This window comes from Bombyx mandarina, chromosome 06 (genome assembly GCF_030267445.1).
Source record: "Bombyx mandarina strain Sakado chromosome 06, ASM3026744v2".
Classification (NCBI taxonomy): domain Eukaryota; kingdom Metazoa; phylum Arthropoda; class Insecta; order Lepidoptera; family Bombycidae; genus Bombyx; species Bombyx mandarina.
In genome coordinates, this window is record NC_143213.1 from 13,364,390 (window position 1) to 13,390,221 (window position 25,832).

The 25,832-nt window shown below is 38.1% G+C and overlaps 1 protein-coding gene across 1 annotated transcript in view; it reads left to right on the forward strand.

The window, feature by feature from the left end:
• LOC114253106 (E3 ubiquitin-protein ligase RNF19B) overlaps positions 1 to 25,832 on the forward strand; it is an 81,976-nt gene that overhangs the window by 31,452 nt on the left and 24,692 nt on the right. The window contains exon 2 of the mRNA XM_028187868.2: positions 11,403 to 11,503. Coding sequence (XP_028043669.1) covers positions 11,403 to 11,503 — 101 coding nt within the window. The remainder of the gene's footprint in view (positions 1 to 11,402; positions 11,504 to 25,832) is intronic.

Here is a 25,832-nt window from a genome sequence, read left to right on the forward strand (position 1 = left end):
TCACGATTGACTTCCACGGTGAAGGAATAACATCGTGTAATAAAAATCAAACCCGCAAAATTATAATTTGCGTAATAATTACTGGTGGTAGGACCTCTTGTGAGTCCGCACGGGTAGGTACCACCACCCCGCCTATTTCTGCCGTGAAGCAGTAATGCGTTTCGGTTTGAAGGGTGGGGTAGCCGTTGTAACTATACTGAGACCTTAGAACTTATATCTCAAGGTGGGTGGCGCATTTACGTCGTAGATGTCTATGGGCTCCAGTAACCACTTAACACCAGGTGGGCTGTGAGCTCGTCCACGCACCTAATCAATAAAAAAAAATTAAAAATAAAAATTGTATACTTACTCCGCCACAGCACGGATAATGATTGATTTTGATTGATTATCGAGAGTTGAATACGTTTCACCATGTAAAAAGTTTTGATCTTTTTTTATTGCTTAAATTGATGAACAAGCTCAAGTACCACTCGGTGTTAAGCGGTTACCATGGCCCGTAGACATCGTAACGCGAGTGCCATGACTTGAGATGGAAGTCTCAATTATATTGTTCGCCTATTACGTTTCTTTTTTTGCCTATTCGCTGGAAGCTTATTCGGTAATTCATATCCGTGCGGGCTCATGATACGCGCAACAGACGCGCTTCAAAACAAACTACTCATATATTATATGAGCTTAGTTTTAATAGATAAGCTTAAAAACATTCCATTGTAATTTGGCATTTATTAAATTTAGCCTTCACATCGACTAAACGTGTTTTGAATTTTAATCACTATTTACATTGCAATAAAATTTGATTTTTAAATGTTACTATTCATTTGAAGTCACACAAAGGCTTTTGACGATTCAAATATTAGAGTTTATGTTCGCGTCCTCAAGTGATTAGATAGTAAATTTAAATTGTGTAAACATTTCGTAGGGAATCCGATAATTAAGACTTATCTTGATTTCAGTCACTCGAATATAAATCGATTTGAATATAAAAATCTAGTTGTCCAACAGATAAGAAAGTACCATAATGTGGCTATGTGTATAATATCTATATATAAATAGACATGTTTTGCATTGTTTTAATTAGAAGGGTTTCTGTCACACTTGCATTCTGATTTTTAAACTCACGGAATTTAAATTTTCCGCGACAGTTTTCGATCTAGCTATTCAAGCCGGGACTACCCGGAGCATTGGCCATCTATATAAACAAAGAGTGCTCTGAAATTATGTGCGTATGACGTAATAAGCACAGGATCAAATTTTTAGTTCTATATTTGAAACACTTGTCCGGTGCTTGCCTCTAATGAGGTCTGCTTCATGGTTCGGAGGCAGGTTTGTTGAGCGACAGGGTTTTCAGTCGCTTCACTTCTGACATAAACCGACCACCGCCCCCAACGCATTAATGGAAATCGGATATTTGTCTCGGATCCAAAAGATTCTGGTCCCTTACAAAAAATATCGCGATATCTTCATTTAATACAGTTATTAAAATTTATTAGCACGATTACAGTAGGACTCGATAGATGCCGTTACTAGTTTTCTGAATCGCGCTAACACACAACCCTTTTCAGACCAATGAGTTTCTCAGCGGATTTTCCAAGTGGGTCGCGTTTCCGATCCGGTAGTAGATTCTGCGAAGCACTGCTCTTGCTAGGGCCAGTGTTAGCAACACTCCGGTTTGAGCCCCGTGAGCTTACCTACACGTCAAGGAGATGCTGAAATAGCCTCTCAAGGCTATAAGCATAGGAAGGGAAAAAACCCTTTTTTTCTGTCATGTCACTGAGTTTCTCGGCGGATTTTCTAAGTGGGTCGCGTTTCCGATACGGTGGTAGATTCTGCGAAGTACTACTCTTGCTAGGCCTAGTGTTAGCAAATTCGTTAGGCTGAGCCCCGTGAGCTCACCTACTCGCTCGGTGAAGCTGGTACAACCCCTGGAGGTTACCGGCATAGGTAGGCAAAAAAAATAATGTTTCGTGACCACTCGGTGGAATGCTGGGGCACAGCTGGTCTTGTTTATAATACAGTAGCATTCATACCAGCCGGATTCAAGACTTTTAGCCACCATACTATGATCCCACGTTCCAAGGTTGATTACGGTTCATGACCACGTCTACCGATCAACGATTATATAATGATAGTTCAAGTGATGTTCATCATACGTTGGATAACTTCCCACGCAGCTAAACTATTGTATTTTCTTAATTCAGTTTTAAGTGTCATGGAAGTGGAAACTTTATTTTTTTATTGCTTAGATGGGTGGACGAGCTCACAACCCACCTGGTTACTGAAGCCCATGGACATCTACAACGTAAATGCCGCCACCCTCCTTGAGAAATGAGTTCTAAGGTCTCAGTTTTTATAGTATGTATAAGGGCTGCCCCGCCCTGCAAACCGAAACGCATTACTGCATTTACTGCTTCACGGAAGAAATAGGCAGGGTGGTGGTACCTACCCGTACGGACTCAAAAGAGGTCTTACAACCAATAACCTAATCTGAAATATGAAATTGTTTAAAAAATAAATCATAACATCAACTATGGGCGCAAATACTGGTAACCGAACAACATGCAATGTTTTTTTTTACGTGATAGATGGAAAAACGGTAATACGTCTTGACCTGGTTCACTTGGGAGCAGCTTCCATTCGTTCGGTCTCGATAATACAGCACGGCAACCGAGATGAACGTTCCAACATTAACTTTCTAATTACGTAAATGGATAACTCGACTTTGCTAATGCTAGTTGAAGCGTTACTGAGATCCGGAGATACTTCACAGTCTGAGGAATCAATTTTATTGTAAGGTAAGGTTTAGGGTTTTGACTGACCCGGTGGTGCAGCAGTTAGTGACTCTGATTGTTGCGCCGCGGGTCGTATGTTCGATTCCCATATCGAGATAACATTCGTGTGATTAACAGGTTTGTTTGCTCTTTGTTTGGGAGCTTATTGTCTTTAAAAATGTATTATTTTATGGACTGAACAAACTGAGTTGCTTTGTAAAGAGAAACAACATTTAAAGCTATTGCTTCACCAGTTCTTATGTTTCAATATTCTAAATACCATTATGTGTCACCTTTATGTATAACTTGTTATAACCTCTTTAAGATTTATGTCGTAAATCATATATAGGTTACATATATTTAAACATATGTATTTAAAAGTATGTATGTCAGTCTCTGGTACCCATAACACAGCGAATCCTAAATTGGGGCCGGATAACCGGGCGTGATTTGTTTCCAATTACATATTTATTTGTTTATATTTATTATTAGGGTACACCCGTTACATCCTCTATACGCCGTCTGATTCTATTTGATTGGTTACTCTTGTTTACGAGCGAGAACGACTTAAAAGCATTCAAGTCTCACATAAAACTAACTTTAATGCGTATATTAAATAGCGTTGATTATCGTTTGTCATACGTTTTTTTACGGCCAAGGTTTCGAAATATTAAAGCAGTTGATCATTTGAAATGTAATGTCCGTTTTGAGCATTTAATCGATTGTTTTTAAAGTTTACGATGACCTGACGCAAGTTGATTGTGGTATTATGGCAACCTCGCACGCTCTGCTTAATGTTGTTACGACTTTTGTGCCGTGGGCTAACACATCAATAATTTTAGCCCGTGTTAGGCAGATAGGAGCAAATGGCGTGGAATGATCTGGAATAAACTCTTGTTGCGAGGAGGTGGTCACGATCCTCAGCATTGAGGAAACCGAAGCGAGAAGAAAGAAGACCTCGTAACCACACGACGTTGCGTAGTAAGCTGAAAGCTCGCATTTTTCGGGTCATCGTTCTCGTCGAACCCGTCGCTTGTGACGAAGGGCTCGAGTAAATTAACCCTCAGACACAGCCCACTGAGCTTCTCGCTGGATCTTCTCAGTGGGTCGCGTTTCCGATCCGGTAGTAGATTCTGCGGAGCACAGCTTTTGCTAGGGTTCGTGTTAGCAACGTCGTCAGGTTTGTGCCCCACGAGCTCACCTACTAGTTAAGGTTACGCTGAAATAGCCTCTCAAGGCTATCAGCTTAGGTAGGAAGAAAAAAAAAATCGGTCGGGCGCTGAGCGTATTCTAAACTGATTTCCATTTACAAAACTAAGCTTGGGAACCGGGACAAAACCGGGTCAAAGTCATGATTAATGTTTCATAAAACGTTTCTTTTTCTCATAAAGATTTAATCAGAATGAAAATTCCTTTAAAGCTCATTATATGATGTCTCGTAAATTCTTTCTTGTTGTTTTGCTTTTCGATTGACCTAATTTGCTGTTGACCTGTTGCTACGTCTTTATTCTGACTTCCGATATATTCAACAAACATTTTTTTTTTCTTCATTTACCCATAAATATATATATAAAAAAGATTTAAAAGATTTCAATGATGTGTGTGTACAAATTTATTAACACACTAGCTGTACCCGTTCGCTTCGCTGGGCATTTAATATTAACTTTACTATTGCTCAATCCCACAAATATTCTCATCATTAACGCCCCCGCAACTCATATAGGCAGTCCAACACTCATATAAATATTAGCCTATCCATTCAGTACGTGTATTTCCTACAGGGATACCAAGTTTCAAGTTAATCGGATGCATGGTCCGGTATTTATAACGGAACATCCGTAAAAACCACTGTAGATTTATATATTAGTATAGATTAGGCTTAGAAAATATGGTTAGAGGAAAAGAGATTCTTGATATCGAACTTCGAAGGCGAGCGATGCTTTTTTTTTCTCCAGCTAATCGTTGGTAGACTAGGGGACTTTGCCAGCTACGCCCGGACGGGAAGCAGTGAACGATTCACACGATGTCGGGTGGGTGGATTTGTTTACCAAACGAACACTTTACTAGTACATTTGGTACATTTGTTTGCTGGTAGGACGTGTTGTGAATCCGCACGGGTAGGTACCACCACCATGCCTATTTCAGCCTTAAGCAGTAATGCGTTTCGGTTTGAAGGGTGAGGCACAAGAACGGCCCAACCACGAGTGAGTTTACGAATTTTGTTTGGATTTCACGAAGCTTACATAGAACCACACTTGAGTTCGCGTTAAATCTTTGACCCACAAAAGCATATGCTGCCAATAAATATGGTTTCAAAAGCCAAAAACAAAAACACGTTTAAACAGCAAGCCTAATTAGAAAAGTAAAACAAATATTTTCCATATCCTGATAATCTTGGACATTTATTGAAGACAAAGTAATAACATTATTTTAATACCATCGGTCCTTTATTCCTTTCCAAATTTTCTAAATAAACGGACGTCTTGAAGTTCGTGAAAATTACCTTGAAAGATTTTGTTAAATAGATAATAGTTAACGTAATTAAATCGTGTTAAAAAAGAGGTAATACCGGATATACTATACTGGGAATACTGAATATATATTAAAGCTATATTTCAGTATATGCAACGACTACGTAATTCCATTTATCGTATGAATACTAGTTCGGATTTCGCTATAAAATATTGCACTGATTTCATTAACCCTTATATATACTATAGTATAATATGATCGAATGGAATTGGGTTCGTTTCATCGTATCATTGTCGTAATTTTATCAGCAATTCCGTTGAAACATGTGTCAATCGTTTCCGATATATTATCAATGTTGCCCTTTTGCATTATAAGTTATAACATAAATTATGTACTTCTGGTTAGGCTATTTGTGTGTGTTTGTATAAGTGGAAAATGTAATTGTTGACATGATAAAATCAAGATTTTCCAACAAACAAGTAAGTACTATTTCAATGATGAACACTAACGTAATAATAATAATAATAATAATTGAGATGTATGTAGTAGTTTTTTTTCATTCAAGGATTTCATACTGTGTAACACAAATATTGGTTCACGAATGCTGAAATGAATAATGAAATTATTTTTTTAGAATTATTATTTACTTAAAAACCACTATAGCGCGAGCTCGGTCGGTATATAAGAGTCCTCCTAGATGAAATAACAAATCGCCTCCCAAGCCTCTACACAACGCCCCCACTTTTTTCCGGGTCTTTTACCGCCCCCTTTAGGCCTGTGGCGCCCAAAAAGGGGCGTTATCGCCCACTTTGGGAATGGCTCGATGATTTTGTAGGAATTAAGAATAAGACATCAAACAAAAGTACACAATTAAGTTTATACGTTGACCAGAGTCTTGTTCTTCTTCTTCTTCTTCTTAGTCGAATACTTCATTGCTGAAGGTCGTGTCCTTGAAAGCCCTTCGTGGTCCTTTGTACCCTCAGCTTCCATTTGCTTCGGTTTTCGGCTTCTCTCAGGGCGTTCGCAACAGAGAGTCCAGTGAGCGCAGTTATCTGATCCGTCCAACGGTATTGTGGCCGGCCAGAGTAAAGAAGTGTAATAAATGAGCGACAACATTGTGTGGTGACAAATAATTACGTACATCCAAAAGAGACGGACACGATTGTAGGTCACGTCGAGAACAATAGGTAAAGCGAGCGCAATGCATTGTTTTATAAATTCGATTATGCTCTGCAATGACACAGAAAAATAAACCTTCATTCGCTTATGATATTGTAATTTTGTAGCCTCTCATGCTGGTGGTGAGACGTGGTAAATTATGTTCGTAATAAAAACTCATCACAGGAAAATTAATTGGTTGTCTGTAAAGTCCAATACCTTTTAGAGTATTGAGCGGTAGGCAGCGGCTTGGCCCTGCCCCTGGCATTGCTGAAGTCCATGGGCGACGGTAACCACTCACAATCAGGTGGGCCGTATGTTCGTCTGCCTACAAGGGCAATAAAAAAAAGTCTGCTTACGGACGTCAGTTTTTTTTTTATTGCTTAGAAGGATGGACGAGCCCACCTGGTTTTAAGTGATTACTGGAGCCCATAGACATCTACAACGTAAATGCACCACCCACCTCGAGATATAAGTTCTAAGATTTCAGTATAGTTACAACGGCTACCCCACCCTTCGAACCGAAACGCATTACTGTTTCACGGCGGAAATAAGCGGGGTGGTGGTACCTACCCTTGCGGACTCCCAAGAGGTCCTACCACCAGTGATTACGCAAATTATAATTTTGCGGGTTTGATTTTTATTACACGATGTTATTCCTTCACCGTGGAAGTCATTCGTGAACAATTGTTAAGTACGTATTTCATTAGAAAAATTGGTACCCGCCTGCGGGACTCGGAACATCGGTGCATTGCTACATACGAATGCACCGGACGTCTTATCCTTTAGGCCACGATAACTAAAGTTCTACGTAATAACATCGGTAGCAGAACTATTCGAACTACTAGCTCTGAAGTCACGCGAGAAGAGAGATAAATGTGTCACAAGCCAACGCTTGAGTCGATCGTGCCTATCTATCGCTTGTACCGCGCTTCCTTTTTTTTTTGCTGCCTAAGCTAATTTGAGAGGCCATTCCAGCGTAACCCTAACAAGTGAGCTCACGGGGCTCAAACTTGACGACGTTGCTAACACTAACCCTAGCAAGGTAGTGCTTCGCAGAATCTACCACCGGATCGGAAACGCGACCCACTGAGAAGATCCGACGAGCAACTCAGTGGGCTGCGTCTGTGGGTTAATTTACTCGTCGAGCCCTTCGTCGCTCTTTACTGGTGGTAGGACCTCTTGTGAGTCCGCACGGGTAGGTACCACCACCTTGCCTATTTCTGCCGTGAAGCAGTAATGCGTTTCGGTTTGAAGGGTGGGGCAGCCGTTGTAACTATACTTGAGACCGTACAACTTATATCTCAAGGTGGGTGGCGCATTTACGTTGTAGATGTCTATGGGCTCCAGTAACCACTTAACATCAGGTGGGCTGTGAGGTCGTCCACTCATCTAAGCAATAAAAATAAAAAAAGCGACGGGTTCGACGAGAACGATGACCGGTGCTTGAGGTAACTAAAAGCACCGTTAGTGGATCTGGAGGATTCGAGATGACAGCCGCGCTCACGCTTGCACGCTCAGGCTCAGGCGTAACATGATGATACTTTTTCGTGCGTGCAGCCGCTGTTTATCGATTTATAAAACGTTATCACGTCAAAAATGAAACTGAAAACGAATATCGGTCATTAATAATTTTATAATTGCTCATTATACGAATAAGCTTCGGATATATTAAATTAGTATTAGCATTTGTTTGAGACAGGAGGTTTGGCCGCCGGCCCGAAAAAAAAGGGCATGTCCATCTTCAAAAATGTGCAGTCAGAGACAGCGGTTTGGCTGTGCTCCGACTTTGCGACGTTGTTTAACAAATGGCCGTAAGTTTGTCTAAGTTCGATTGACTATAAAAAAAGGAATTGTTCACACTTCAATACTTCTCTTCTTTTTCTCCACCTTATCCCACTAGGTTGGGTCGGCTCAGAGAGAGTCAGCAAGAGAAAAAATTGTTCTCTTCCATTCTCTTCTATCAGCCGTCTTCTCAACATTCACTCCTCTCTCTCTCATATAGTCATTCACACACTCCATCCATGTCTTCTTTGGTCGACCTCTTCCCCCTCTACCTTGCACTACCATTTCCATACGTCTCCTAGTCACATGCATCTCCTCTCTACGCATCACATGTCCAAACCACGCTAACCGCCGCTCTTTGATTTGTTGATTACCGGGGATACTTTCACACTTCCACACATCACTTCAATACATGTAATATAGTCAACAATTCGAGTACATCTATATTATACGTGAAGCAAAAACTTTGTATCCCTTTTTACGAAAATTGCGCGGACGGAGGAGTATGAAATTCTCCACACTTATAGAGAATATAGAGAAGAAGTGCACAATGCTAATATTTTTTTAAAATAATGCGTAAAAGATACATAAATCAATAGAGAAAACATTACACACACTACATACCATGTATTTGACGCACACACGCATGCATACTATTTATTGTCAAACTTTTGTTCTTGACGTCTGTTGTCAAATTGAGATTAAATATTGTTTGTCTTTGTTAATATTTTTTATAGTATAGTTTTTGCGAAATTTGTGATTATAGAAGTATAAAATACAATCATAATAGTGTACAAACTTACAATTATAATGAATTATAGTCGAATTTAGACTACTGCGGGTCCTCTAATAATAATAAACAGTGCTAGGTATTTCAAACGGGTTTGTCAGATTGACAAGACCTTTAAACAATGTGTTTGGATGTGAACGGCGTGACTAAATAAACGATGTTCGATCGAAGAACATTGTATGTGTTTTAATGCACTAGAGAAAACATCAAGGAAAACGACGTAGCAATAGGGGATTTCTTGTCAACATCGAAAACAAACTACGGAAATTACGTGTCTAAGGTATGTGTATATTTGCGTGGAAATATCGAGGCGTAAAAAAAATAATATCTGTACTATGGCAAAGTCCAGGGAGGTTTATGATTTTAGCTGTATGAAGTCGAAGCTTCAACTGTATAACGGCTGTCTCAGGCTTTAAATTCACGGCAGAAGGACGGTAGTAATAATCCGTGAGGGCTCAATACAGGCCGGTTTCCGTTCATCCTTAAGTATTACGCAAATGGTAAAAAAATTCGGATTTCATGTTTACACGATGCTTTTTTTCGTCGTGACGGTAGTTGGTGACCTTACTCCGTTGTGTATTTGTCCGGCAAAGAACATCTAGATTTTATTTAATATTAACTATTGTTAATATTTTTTGTATTCTGTACACTGTTGTGTAATTTATAAAATTTTGGTAGTATTTGCTTTCTTTTTCTTTATTTTAAACCCAAAGCTCACCATCAGTCATTAAACATAAGGTACTGAACTGTTTTGCCTTTGCCTTAATTCAACGCCGATTTACCAGTAATTTAAATGAGTCGTCACAAGATAGGAGTCGCAGCGAACAACGGTAACAAGTATTCGTAAAACAAGCTATGAATCATTTGGCTTTACGCGTGCGTTACAAGCTTTTACAAAATACAAAATATTAACTGTACAGGAAAATGTGTATAAAAATTTAATAACTATGAAATAACATAGTTCAGCGGTTTGATTACGGTGTGCCGCAAATGAATCACGCGTTCCGAAGGGTTCAAGTCTTGTTCTAATGGAATTGAATATTGATTCGTGTCTTTAGGCTACGTTCATAATAGTAAATTTATGCTCCTAGAACTTGAGGACTTGAATTGATTGTAAGAATTGATTGCAGGCTAGTCAAAGACCTTTATACTCGTAGTTTGGTTTACATATTAAAAAACCCGATAAGTCTTGCAAGTTTTTTTTTTATATTGCTTAGATGGATGGACGAGCTCACAGTCCACCTGATGTTAAGTGGTTACTGGAACCCATAGACATCCACAACGTAAATGCGCCACCCACCTTGAGATATAAGTTCTAAGGTCTTAAGTATGGTTACAACGGCTGCCCCACCCTTCAAACCGAAACGCATTACTGCTTCACGGCAGAAATAGTCAGGGTGGTGGTACCTACCCGCGCGGACTCACAAGAGGTCCTACCACCAGTGTTCGAATTAAAGTATGTTTATGTTTAATTATTAACTTGGGTATCTTACCTTGATTGACGTACGGTTGCCAAACAAGGGTATTAACCGGAAAACTAAGAAATAAAATACATGTATGTCAGAACAGCATAGATAGAGGTGCCACTGGTGTCAAGAGAAGAGATGGTCAGAAATAAGGAGATTCACTGAATTTAAAAACGCAACCAAGTAACTGGAATGCCGAAGTGGAGATGGACAGGACATACCTTAAGAGAGAATACGAAAAATGGACTAAAATAATTACAGGGTGGTACCCACGGGACGGTTATAGAAAAAAGGGAAGGCAGTCAAAACGTTGGGAAGACGAAACAAAGAGTATAACTGGCCTATATTGGAGTCGAATAGCCAAAAATAGAGAATATTGGAAATAATTAGAGGAGGCCTTTGTCGCGCTGGCATGCTGTTTTGAAAACCAGACCGAACGCCAACCGGAATACTTATTTATAAGTTGTATTTAAATTTAAGTTATTATTAAGTAATTTATTAAGTTATTACTTATTAAGTAAAACGGCAATAAAGGCTTATTTCATTTTTATTATGATTAATGACATCTAAAAAAATGTGCAAAAGTTTCTAACCCTAAGTTTCTTTCATTTACTGGTGGTAGGACCTCATATGAGTCCGCGCGGGTAGGTACCACCACCCTGCCTATTTCTGTCGTGAAGCAGTACTGCGTTTCTGTTTGAAGGGTGGGGCAGCCGTTGTAACTATACTTGAGACCTTAGAACTTATATCTCAAGGTGGGTTTACGTTGTAGATGTCTATGGGCTCCAGTAACCACTTAACACCAGGTGGGCTGTGAGCTCATCCACCCATCTAGGCAATAAAAAAAAACATCTTCCTATAGACCATCCTCAATGGAATGACCAATATTGTCATGGATATAATACCAGTGATTCTCGTCTGAATGTTTTATTAATTCTCATTCCCGTTTTCCCATTGTTGCAGTATTGGATCAAGGCGAAGCTAGACCAGTTAAAGTGAGCGGCGTCGAACAATCACACAGCAGGCAGCAAACAACAATAGAATACATACCCGAAGATGAAGAGGTACGCGTATTGTAAACTTTTTGTTGATCACACCTTAAGCAAAGTAAAATGACGACAAAGTAGACGTACATGTCGTCTTCTCGCATTAAAACTGTATTATCTCAAAACTTACTAATTTTACAGGAGAGTGTTTTAAAGGTTTAACATATTGTGATATTTTTAATATTAATCATCTTTACAACATTTATTTTTTAGTGTTACCAGTTGCATTATCTGTCTTTGAAAGTAAGATAAAATTATGTATTAATTTTGTTAATTGTAGTCAAAACATGGGTAAACTAAAACTAAACTACGCTCTTTTGACAGTATTTATGAGATAAATACTGGTGATACCAAATGATTCCGTCTATTAACTCAATTTCGATTATTTTTGGAAATTGTATACTTTTAATGCGAAAAGGCGATATGTAATTTGAAGTCGTCGTGGCCTAAAGGATAAGGCGTCCGTCCGGTGCATTCGTTGTTGCGATGCACCGGTGTACCACCACCCTGCCTATTTCTTCCGTGAAGCAGTAATGCGTTTCGGTTTGAAGGGTGGGGTAGCCGTTGTAACTATACTGAGACCTTAGAACTTACATCTCAGGGTGGGTGGCGCATTTACGTTGTAGATGTCTATGGGCTCCAGTAACCACTCAACACCAGGTGGGCTGTGAGCTCGTCCACCCATCTAAGCAATAAAAAAAAGAAAAAGAAAAAAAATGTAACTGGAACTGAATATTCGTTCAGAAATACGTCTAATAGCGTTATTTGTCGGTTAAATTGTATTCACGTCGGTAATATTGATTTTGGAAGCTGGAAGCTGAGTTTCCGATGATGTCAACAATCTAGTTTTGAATAACACGCAAACCGGACGTTGGACGCTTGATTGCACGTTCACATGGTATATTTAACAATTGCGTATTTAGCTTACAGCGACTAGACGTAAGAGATCGATACGTCTAGCCTTTATATTTTATTGTCTGTACGTCGCGTCGGAGCAGATTACTATGTCGTCTAGATATACTTAGATTGGTCGACGATTATAGGGTTCATCCCAATGGTCCGTTTTTTTTTCAAACAACAATTCACGGCTATCCTCTTCGGTGACTCTTTCCTATTACGAGTAGTCCCGCAATAGTCGAAATTCGACCATAATTAATTGAAATTTCACTTGTACACTATTATGATTCTATTGTCAAAGATTATTATACTTCTATAACCACAGAGTTTGCCAAAACTACACTTTATTGTCCTTGACAATAGAATGATAATAGTGTACAAACTTATAATTCCCGTTATTTATAGTCGAATTTCGACTACCAGGGGACCACTAGTATTCTCAATTTGACCACAGGCTTATAAGCAATAAGAAAAGTTTGACAGTAAACAAATAGTATGCATGCGCGTGTGTGTTAAATACATGGTAGTGTGTGTAATGTTTTCTTTATTGTATAATTTAAAAAAAAAATTAGCATTCTGCACTTCTTCTCTATATTCTCTATAAGTGTGGGAAATTTCATACTCCTCCGTCCGCGCAATTTTCGTAAAAAGGGGTTCAAAGTTTTTGCTTCACGTATTAATATATAGATTACCACAAACAATCCACGTTCGTCCCGCTCCTGTTCACACCTCATCAGAAAGAACGCGTCACTTTCATTCATAGTATCTGTCTAAAAACGAATGAAATCTAAACACGACTTTTGTATGTTTTTCTGTATTTGTGCACGCTAATCTCCGCAATCACTGAACTAATTGCGGTGGTTTTATCTTCTATATATAGAATTGAGATAAGATTCGTCTGATGATGATGATGAGATATATTTGTCTCATTGACAAATAATGCGTTTGCATTAATACTAGCTAAAAGGCAAATAATAGTAATAAACGAAGTAAAGTAACGGAGAATTTCAATCGTTTATGAATATTCAGCTTATGTTTAAATTATCGTATAAAATTTTTGTTATCATTATTTTTCGCCTTTTAATTAGTACCTGTTTGAAGCAGTCGGGTGCTTTTTTTAATTAGTGATTTTTTTTCATTTTTTTTACTATTTTCAATAGTTTTTTTTCTCTTTCCCGGTCCCATTCCTTGTGTACTCTATGTTACTCCCATAAATGAGGAGAATCGAATGACACTTCGGAACACACTTATGTTGAAAAGTATCAAAATTTTTACACTACATAGATCGTGCGAAAGAAACAAACACCCACAAATACCCACCCACATACGCACATTAAAAACACTACTTTTCTTCGGTTATAAAAAAGACGTTAACTTCAAAACGTATGAAATTGCCGGCCGATACATGTTTATTTTAGAAAAATAAAAAGAAAAACATGCCGCCTCCTTTTCCTTAAGCACTACGAGGGCTGCACTAAAAGTATCGGGAATGGAATATTTCCACTGTTCCTGTCATATTAAAATCTTTTTAATTGAAAACTCCTTGGTTTTAAAAATCGAATACCATTTATTTATTTAAAAAAAGATTCTCGGTCTTGTCACGAGGTTTTGTCAAACTTTTTTAGTCGTTGAGAAAATGGAATTGACTCGAGAAAATTCAAAAGCGATGATTTATTATGACTTTCGAAATGGTTTAACACAAAAACAGTGTGTTGACCGGATGATTTCTGCATTTGGAGATGAAGCCCCATCCAAAACCACAATTTATCGCTGGTTTGCTGAGTTTCAACGTGGACGTGTCAAGCTCAGTGATGATTCCCTTCAAGGTCGTCCAAAAACTGCAGTCACCCAAGAAAACGTTGATGCTGTGCGTAAGCTGATTGAGGAAGATCGACATGTGACATACCGCGAAATTCAGGCAACTTTAGACATTGGCATGAGTCAAATACAAATAATTTTGCATGAACAATTAGGTGTAAAAAAGTTGTTTTGCCGATGGATACCGCATTCGCTCTGTGAAGAGCAAAAAGCGGCTCCCGTTACTTGGTGCGTCAGAACTCTCGAAAGATTCCACGCAGGATCCTCAAATGCTGTATACAACATTGTATCAGGTGACGAATCCTGGATATACGCGTACGAACCCGAAACAAAAAACCAGTCACGAGTTTGGATGTTCGAAAATGAGTTAAAGCCAACAAAAATTGTTCGTTCACGGAGTGTTGCAAAAAAAATGGTGGCCACGTTTGTCTCCGAAACCGGGCATGTTACGACTATTCCTCTTGAGGGACAAAGAACGGTTAATGCAGAATGGTATGCTAGCATTTGTTTGCCACAGGTCGTTTCTGAACTCCGTAAAGAGAACTGCAACCGCCGCATCATCCTCCATCTCGACAATGCGAGTTCTCACACCGCGCACAGAACAAAAGAGTTTTTAGAGCAAGAAAACATAGAATTATTAGACCATCCGTCGTACAGCCCCGACCTAAGCCCTAATGATTTCTATACTTTCCCTAAAATAAAGAATAAATTGCGTGGACAGAGATTTTCATCACCTAAAGAAGCTGTGGACGCCTACAAAACGGCCATTTTGGAGACCCCAGCTTCCGAATGGAATGGTTGCTTCAATGATTGGTTCCATCGTAAGGAAAAATGTGTCAAATTTCGCGGAGAACACTTCGAAAAGCAATAAATACGTTTTTAAATAGTAATGTTGTGTCACTTCGTTAATTCCCGAAATTTTCAGTGCCGCCTATGTAGCTAGCCACTAAACACGTTTGTGTTTTGTTAACTATTCTTCAGATCTACTTGCGGTTTTGGTAGGTAGCGGCTTGGCTCTGCCCCTGGCATTGCTGAAGTCCATGGGCGACGGTAACCACTCACCATCAGGTGGGCCGTATGCTCGTCTGCCTACAAGGGCAATAAAATAAAATAAAACTAAATCGGTGCTTCACAGTTCCCTCGTTTTATTGTCGTGTGCTGATGCGTTTAATGTGTTGCCGTGGTAATGTTTTAGTAATCGCAATTCGTGATTGTGCCAACGGACCTCGTGGCTCGAGGTCGCCGGGAATGCCAACGAATTAACGTCTCCGACGCCTTAATCCGCGCTCTGCATAAATTTACTTTTACTAGAAAAAAAAAAAACACTTTCTACACTTGCACACGAACGCTGTACACGTTCGAATATAATCGAGAAATCTTTACGGCCATTTGGCGCTAAGCGGACACGATGAAGGTTTTCGTGAAAATCAAACTATAGAAACGTTGTGTATTTTTTAATACGCTTTTATTAGGCTTTCAGACGTATGTATGTTTGTAACGGAATCTTTGAACATTTTTTTGGCTCCCTTCAAAACGTCGGATTAACTCGAAATTTGGTATACTTATTAAGGACCGATGACAGTTCCATACCATGCACCCCATGCTTTTTTACAATAAAATCATTTTATCTTACACTATTTTCAATTCGAATTTATTAAAATTTATTTTCTATTTTTTAAAGCGTATTTTATTAGTTTTTTTTTACTATTATTTATTAATAAAATCATCAGCTATGCTATTCATTATTAAAAATCCTAAAAATATTACTAATGCGCTCAGAAACTACCAAAGCTTATTCAGTTTTAGTTTCATCAAACAAAGACTTGTGAGGTACATAAATTATTCTTAAAACTAGGGCAGATTCACAAAGTAGACAAGGTTAATTTGACAATGTCAACTAGGTTTACCTGAAAATAATTATTTATAGACCAAACCATTATATTATACTTACATAGGCTGCACTGAACATTTCGGGAATTAACGAAGTGACACAACATTACTATTTAAAAATGTATTTATTGCTTTTCGAAGTATTCTTCGCGAAATTTGACACATTTTTCCATACGATGGAACCAATCATTGAAGCAACCATTCCATTCGGAAGTTGGGGTCTCCAAAATGGCCGTTTTGTAGGCGTCCACAGCTTCTTCAGGTGATGAAAATCTCTGTCCACGCAATTTATTCTTTATTTTAGGGAAAGTATAGAAATCATTAGGGCTTAGGTCGGGGCTGTACGGCGCATGGTCTAATAATTCTATGTTTTCTTGTTCTAAAAACTCTTTTGTTCTGTGCGCGGTGTGAGAACTCGCATTGTCGTGATGGAGGATGATGCGGCGGTTGCAGTTCTCTTAACGGAGTTCAGAAACGACCTGTGGCAAACAAATGCTAGTATACCATTCTGCATTAACCGTTCTTTGTCCCTCAAGAGGAATAGTCGTAACATGGCCGGTTTTGGAGACAAACGTGGCCACCATTTTTTTTGCAACAATCCGTGAACGAACAATTTTTGTTGGCTTTAACTCATTTTCGAACACCCAAACTCGTGACTGGTTTTTTGTTTCGGGTTCGTACGCGTATATCCAGGATTCGTCACCTGATACAATGTTGTATACAACATTTGAGGATCCTGCGTGGAATCTTTCGAGATTTCTGACGCACCAAGTAACGCGAGCCGCTTTTTGCTCTTCACAGAGCGAATGCGGTATCCATCGGGAAAACAACTTTTTTACATCTAATTGTTCATGCAACATTATTTATATTTGACTCATGCCAATGTCTAAAGTTGCCTGAATTTTGCGGTATGTCACATGTCGATCTTTCTCAGTCAGCTTACGCACAGCATCAACGTTTTCTTGGGTGACTGCAGTTTTTGGACGACCTTGACGGGGATCATCACTAAGCTTGACACGTCCACGTTGAAACTCAGGAAATCAGCGATAAATTGTGGTTTTGGATGGGGCTTCATCACCAAATGCAGAAATCATCCGGTCAACACACTGTTTTTGTGTTAAATCACTTCGAAAGTCATAATAAATCATCGCCCTTGAATTTTCTCGAGTCAATTCCATTTTCTCAACGACTAAACAAGTTTGACAAAACCTCGTGACAAGACCGAGAATCTTTTTTTAAATAAATAAATGGTATTCGATTTTTAAAACCAAGAAGTTTTCAATTAAAAAGATTTTAATATGACAGGAACAGTGGAAATATTCCATTCCCGATACTTTTAGTGCAGCCTAGTATCTATTAAAAAAAAAGAATTTTAATTGCTTAAGTGGGTGGACGAGCTCACGGCCCACCTAGAGAGTAGTAGATTCATTGGCGAAGCAGTCGTTCTCGAGTTGTTAGGTCTCCATCGGAGGCGCTCGGACAGCTGTTACAAAACTGTACCCGCACGCACGGGTAGGTACCACCACCCCGCCTATTTCTGCCATGAAGCGGTAATGCGTTTCGGTTTGAAGGGTGGGGCAGCCGTTGTAACTGTACTGAGACCTTAGAACTCATATCTCAAGGTGGGTGGCGACATTTACGTTGTAGATGTCTATGGGCTCCAGTAACCACTTAACACCAGGTGGGCTGTGAGCTCGTCCTCCCATCGAAGCAATAAAAAAAAGAATAATAGTCAAGAGTCAATTACGTTTTTCCTTCATACCAATTTTTTGTTGTTTTTTGACTGTTCACAAAAAAAAAAAGGTTTTTAGAACCAAACCCCTTGTCGTTCCAGTGGAAAAATAATTGTTGTTGTTTTTGTGTTGTGTGTTTTTCTCTCTCGAGGTTTGTTGTTGAATAACAAATAGCTTGGAAAACGAGAGTTGAACGCTTCATAAAACAGCGTAACGGATTTAAATGAATCTATTATTTGTAATACGCGTGTATATATACACATTAGTCCTGTGTAATGTGTTAACGTATTTATAATGTTTTACTGAACAGTGAATGTCATCGATGTTCATTATGTGTTGTTATGCTACATTTAATTTTTTTATTTAAAGATAGATAAAGATATGCAATCTTTATTTAAAAAAATGATTACGTTTTGAGAAACGTCACTAATTACTAATCTTAAAGAAAATTTATTTCTTTTATAATGAGGTCTGTGTCTCTTTTCTCACGCATGGAATTTGTTTAAAGTAACATGCATATACACGTATTTATCAACAACTCGACAAGTGTAGTCTACACTTAAGCCTCCCGAAATATATATTTTTTAAATCAGGATCGATTTTTTTCCGTCCCATCATCAAAGGTGTCATTAGTACTGTTACACGCTGTGGTTCGGAATAAATAAAATTTCACCAAAGTACAACTAAAAACTTTATTCCACACTTATAACACTTAAAACACTCAACAAACACTAAAACTGTCAATTCGCTTGTACGACTGCAGATCTATATCATTTTATTTAAACAGATTGCTAACAGAAAGGGTGATAGACATGTTGATATAAATACTAGAAAGAAAAGAGTCATTGACCAATATGTCTCTTGTGTCTGGTACGAGTATACTGTTAGCCCATGAATATGATAAATAATTTAAATAAGTTATTAATAATATATAAAAATAATACATAGTATTTTTTTTTTCCTCGGGAGCATTTTATCACGTTATCAATCAGAACGTTTTGCTATAAATCTAAGTGGTCTTCAACTTAGAAAAATAATGATTAGTAGGTATAGTTTTGGCCATGACGTAATGAGGGATGGCTTTGATCGCGGTCTCGTGTTTGCCGAACTGAGCCCTTTCTTGGTCAGGACACTTACTATTTTATTACTGGTGATAGGACCTCTTGTGAGTCCGCGCGGGTGGGTACCACCACACTGCCTATTTCTGCCGTGAAGCAGCCGTTGTAATTTTACTTGAGACCTTAGAACTTATATCTCAAGGTCGGTGGCGCATTTACGTTGTGGATGTCTATGGGCTCCAGTAACCACTTAACACCAGGTGGGCTGTGAGCTCGTCCAACCATCTAAGCAATAAAAAAAAGGCATACTTAGTCTTCTTAAATGTGTGTACACGGTCCCATATGCGCTAGCCTGCTTCCCAATCTAGAACCTTTGTACAGTCGAACACAATAAGTTAATCCATAATGTAAGTACAACTGGCTTACCTTTAAAACGGTGTCGTAATATCGACACGAAACTACCTTTCTCTCTGCGGCGTTCGTACAGGCGGCAAACCGAACTGATCGTGGACCGCATCGACCTCATTTCTTGTTCATGATTTGTGGTTTGAAGCAAATTCCAAATAATTTTGAAATAAAACTCTCTGTTTTGTATTTTAGTTTTATTATTTCCGTTTCATTATTTTCGTTTCATTTTACGAAAGTTTGTTTGTTTTTTTGTTGGTTCCGTAATCTTGAATTGTAGGTATATGAAACGTCATTCAGATCTCAATTTGTATTGACGATGATAAAAATAGCTCTGAGTACATATTTAATATAACTATAATTTTTTATGTGTAATTAGTTAGTTGATCCATGCTTAAATCGAGAAGAATTGGTGGTTCCGTAACCTTGAATTTTATATGAAATTCCTTGTATGTCTTAATTTGTATTGACGATGATAAAAATAGCTCTGAGTACATATTTAATTTTACTATTTTTTTTTTTTATGTGTAATTAAAGTTAGTTGATCCATGCTTAAATCGAGAAGAACTGGTTTCACAACAATACATTAAGCAAAAACATTCGCTAACACAGTTCAACCAAATTTAACTTCAAATTCAAGTACCTACCACAAAACAGCTGTTGCTCCAAGACTAATTAGTCGTTGTATTACTAAATCTCGGCTTAAGGATTCGGACAAAAGGTCTACTTTAGATTGTCCCGCTAAACGTTACGTAATCGAAAAAGGAATATTAATGAATTTAAGTTTTGGTTATTGATTTTTGTTTAGTCGCTAAATCGACTTTGAACCTAAAACGGAACTCTCTTGGTCCATGTTGATACCAAATTCCCGTACTATTGTTATACTCATCTGCTATGGTCCCTTTGGGCGTTCCTGTTTCAATGTAGTATTTCATTCGAAGAAAAGCCTCGTTTGAATCACGTTCTGTACATGGCTTTGTCTAAATTGCGAGTTTTTTTTTCTACCTATGCTGATAGCCTTGAGAGGCTAAATCAGCGTTACCCCAGCGTATAGGTGAACTCTCTGGGGGCCCAAGAGATATTTCTAACACTGGCCCTAGCAAGAGCAGTGCTTCGCAGAATCTACCGCCGGATCGGAAATGAGACCCACTGAGAAGATCCGGCGAGAAACTCAGTGGGCCGTGTCCATAAATTAATTTACTCGTCGAGCCCTTCGTCGCAAGCAACGAGTTCGGCGAGGACGGTGAACGGAATTGCGAGTAAAATTGGGTTTTTTGTCAATTGTGTCACTCGAGTGTAGAGGTCTTTTTCTAAACATTACCAAACGTTGAAATTTGAGAGCGTGACTTTTTTCATTCATTTCAGCCTATCCCCACTATCTTTGCCAGATATTTCTTCTGTAAAATCAACAGTCAGAATTTAATGGGCAAAGAAATATTTTATTCTCAAATACATCACAAGTACCTATTTATTCAGAAGGAAATTATTTCATTGAAAACAGTTTCTGATTAAGTTGAAAACATCCAAGAGCTGAGGTTTTATCTAAATGATTTACCTATTGAAAGCGAGACCTGTAAAAAGTGATACGATATACCTGAATTCTCTAAATACAATTTATTTCGGAAAACAATATTTTGTATGGAATAAATTTTATTAAATATTATCAGACAAAGAAAACAGAACGAACGAATGAATGTATATATAAAAAAGAATCAAAGAGCGTTACATTTAATTATAAAGGTTCGTTAATGTAGCTTTTAATTTTCTTGAACAAAAACGAATCTTATTGTCATTGCAACAAAGACCATCAGCTATATGTCCGCATTCGTGGACGAAGTCGGCTCGGCACTTACTATACTTTCTTTAAAAAAAAACAAATATACAAATTATAAAGAGATGTAAAACAATTCACCTATGTACTTTATGTTTTTCTACTCACCCAATTTTCATTCATCTGACACTTGTAGTGGAACGTAGGTTTTTCTAATAGTGATTACTACTTGGAGTTCTTTTGACTTAGAAAGATCTGCTCGAGGCACGTTACAATCTTCATTTTCTGACTCTTTCTGCCGCGAAGCAGTCATGCGAAGCATTCCGACTAGAAAGTGACTTGTACTAAATATTCGAGACTTACATACATCACTAGATGGGCAATATCCATTGGACTTTAACTTGTAACTATACTGAGACCTTTGATATAATCAAAGCTTGAGACCTTAGCACTTATATACCAAGGTGGGTGGCGCATTTACGTTGTAGATGTCTATGGGCTCCAGTAACCACTTAACACCAGGTGGACTGTGAGCTCGTTCAACCATCTAAGCAATAAAAGAAAAGAACATAACGCTAAGTTGGTTTTGAGCACGATCACCTTGCAATCCATGCAATAAAATAATTTTATTATCAACGTATAAATAAAGGCAACGGTCAGAGGGCTTTTCAATTTTTTATTAGACCCCTGCTTAGACCCCTGTATATTATGAAACGGTCGATCAGAGGCGAGATTGCCTCCGCTCTGTTTCGGGAATACCTACGCTCTAAGCGAGAAATAAAATACGGTCCGGGTAATACCCGCACGCACGAAACCCCTCGGGCTGACGGAAAATTGAGTGTTCGGACATTATTGTTAACGTTGCTTCTGAGATTCGGATTAAAATAGATTTTACCCGACTGCTTCACAAGAAAAAGTATTAGCTAGTCTATTCAAGAGTAGGTATGTTTCTTTAGTTACTTTGGCATCCATATCACCTTTTTTATTTTTATTAATCTTACAAAATGAGGTGTTGTCGAATAATTCTAGTTTTTTCGTAATAAAATGAAACTTTGCCTTTTTTTCTATGGACTATGGACTAGGTTGCACGCCGAACTCTTTGTTGCATTTAACGAGTTTGACTATAACTGTGACTACATATGCTTGGAGTGCCCAAAAGCACCAGAGTCAATCGGGAGGATGCGATAAGATATGTACACTTTACCAAACCTGTACAGATGCAACGTGACACGACTGCTCTTTTAAAATGCCCTTGTATTATTAAAATATATATTATAGTATATATTTCGCTATACTCTAAACTTTTATCTGCTTTAGTAAATAATGTCCTTTGTTTGATTCTCGTAATACAAACTTATTGAATGATCCCTCTGTTTCGCATCGTATTATAATGTGCAGCTTTTTTTTTGCTCTCGTTGGCAAATGTGTATCCGGCCTACGTCATGGTGAGTGGTCACCATTGCTCATGCACCTCAGCAATGTCAAGGGTACAACCAAGCTGTGGCCTTCCTAATTACTTTCAAGAATAATACCATTACAGTTTTCTTATTCTTGGCTGAACGATATCGTGTGGGCCTTTCAACTAACCTGCTGCTTGACTGTGTGCTTAGTGCGAGTTTTTTAACGTTCTCGACAGCGTAAAAGTTAGCTCATATTTGCATGGAATGTGATCGTTTGCGCATGTTTGCCGCTAGGGGCGCTGTTCCAATTGCATACAAAATTGGCTTAACTTTTACGCTATGGAGAACGTTAAGAAGCTCGCACTAAGCACACTGGCTAATCTGGTTTATTATATTTACGCTTGACAGCCGGTGCTGGTGTGTATGTAGGTTTAAAACGATTAGAACTCGAACGACGCCCGATGTGTATATGAAAAAGATGTGCAAACTTATTCGTAGACGGTCGACCTCATTCGTAGTCATAGAAGAGAAGTCAACAGCCGGTAAATTACTGATCCGGTCCAATGACTCGGGCCGTGCCTCGTTCCTGAAATGCTAATGGATGTATTAGAATGACTTTAATCTGTTAATAAATAGTTTCTTGTAATAAAGCAAAACACCTACCCACCTATACGTGCAGTTTGGAAATTAAAGGTTATTATGGTACAGTTGCATAGGGATAAATAAGGCTGTATACAATTCGATTGTAGACCAATTAATTTATTATTACCTATTTGAATTCAAAACTGGATTTATGTCTGTATAACCAAGTGGAATCTTCGTGGCTTAAAAGATAAGACGTCCGGTGCATTCGTATCGAGCGATGCAACTATGTCGGTGTTCGAATCCCGCGGGCAGGTACCAATTTTTCTAACTAAGTACTGATAACCTAAGAGGCTATTCCAGCTACGTTATATCTGGTAGGTGAGCTCACGGGGCTCAACTTGAAAGAGTTCTAACTAATCCTTTGCAGAATCTACCGCCGGATCGGAATCGCGACTGAGAAGATCCGACGAGAAACTTGTGGGTTGTGTCTATGGCGTTTATTCGCGATCATGGATACCATAACAACCGTAAAGTATACAATAATATCGAGGGGTGAAAGGTCATTCGGTTAAAGCGCCCTTTTTATGCAACTTTACAGGAGAGCCATTTAAGAGTTTATAATTTGGAAAAAATAACATAACCATTTGCTATACAAATACCGTATGCCACAAGCTATTTGAATGGAGTAAACTTAATTGAAGTTCAATTAGAAACATCGACCTGTTTTATGCTAATCTATATCTATCTATCTATATATATAAAAATTAATTGCTGTTCGTTAGTCTCGCTAAAACTCGAGAACGCATTGCCTTGAATTATTTGTGAAAGTCCAAAGGAGGTTAATAAGGTAGATAAATATGAAAATGCTCTGAATTAAATAAAAATAACAATTTTGTTTTTCCTTAGATGTGCCCCCCGTCGGACGGATTTCTTTTGTTTGATTTAAATTTATTTAATACAAAAGCTTAGGTCTTTTATTTATGGATTGAGACACTACGAAGTCTGCTGGGTCAGCTAGTGCCAAATAAAACACACCATTGTTTACAAAGACAAATGTCGCGTATTAAGCGAAATGTCGTTTAAACAAAATAAGAACCTTTCATCCCTCGATGGAATGACAATGACAGGCGCGAGAATCGACAGTAACAGTTTGTAGAGCGTGTTGTTACGAATAAAGTAGCAAGTCTTGATCCCAACCCATTACACCCAGCGTAAAAAAACTACTACGCACTTTGTCGCCTCAAATCGAACCATGCGCGGTAACGTAGGGACATCATAGGTGCAGCGCAGTCACTTTTTAATATTAGCGCTGTGTGTCGCACCGCTTCTTATGGTTATGACATCACCGTAGTCTGTTCAAAAAAACAAAACAAAATAAAGTGGTATGAGCATAGAAAACAGAGTATAAATAACACGATGTATAGGTAGGCAGCGGCTTGGCTCTGCCCCTGGCATTGCTGAAGTCAATGGGCGACGGTAACCACTCAATATCAGGTGGGCCGTATGCTCGTCTGCCTACAAGGGCAATAAAAAAAATATAAAATTGTAGAACAAAATTTGAAGGTAGTAGTAGTATGACGTCATCACAAATAATACAAACTCGTATCTGATAGAATACGAATCGTACTATAATAAACTCGTTATACTCTTGTTTGTTCTTCTTGATCCAATCAGAAAATAGACTGCCTTTATTGAAAGATCGATGTGTTTGTAAGTCGAACTCATCTAAAATAAATAATAAGGTAGGTTCTCAGACGCCTCTTATTGCCTTTTCACTAAAAATAAAACGATGTACATAATATTATGTAAAGCTTGTCTTTTATATGTTGTCTTTGATACGAAGGCTGAAGATATTTTTCAATAGCATGGTTGGCCAAGATAATAGTTTCCACCATAAGAAATGTAAGCTCGTCTATAGAGATGTTGCTAAAAAATTAATTAACAAAGTTATACATATATCACGAAGTATGCGTCATCATTACAGCTATGACATAATGTCATCTATATATGAATACGTGAAGCAAAAACTTTGTATCCCTTTTTACGAAAATTGCGCGGATTGAGGAGTATGAAATTTTCCACACTTATAGAGAATATAGAGAAGAAGTGCACAATGCTAATATTTTTTTAAAATAATGCATAAAAAATACATTAAATCAATAAAGAAAACATTACACACACTACATACGATGTATTTGACGCACACACGCATGCATACTATTTATTATCAAACTTTTGTTCTTGACGTCTGTTGTCAAATTGAGAATAGATTAAATATTGTTTGTCTTTGTTAATATTTTTTATAGTGTAGTTTTGGCGAAATTTGTGATTATAGAAGTATAAAATACAATCATAATAGTGTACAAACTTACAATTCCAATTAATTATAGTCGAATTTCGACTACTGCGGGACCTCTAGTAATAATGAAAGTAGGTAATAAAATAAATAAAATAGCTTTATTTAATTTCACAATAATTAGATGGAGCTTAATTAATTTAGTATTTAATAATTATATTACTGAGTAACCATAATAAATTTACTACTCATGCAATTTAATCTCTTTTTAGGAGGATGTAAATCCTCCTTCAAAGAATTCCATTTTTTCCTATCTTTAGCAGTTGGTCATCCAGTCTTCCTGCTTTGGATACAATCTCGTCCTGCCACAGGGCACCTGGGCGACCTCTACTTCTCACGCCCTACGGTCCTTTCCATTTTGTAGTGTTTATTGTCCATCGATTGTCATCGTATCTCCCAACATGGCCAGCTCAACTCCATTTGAAACTGAGAGA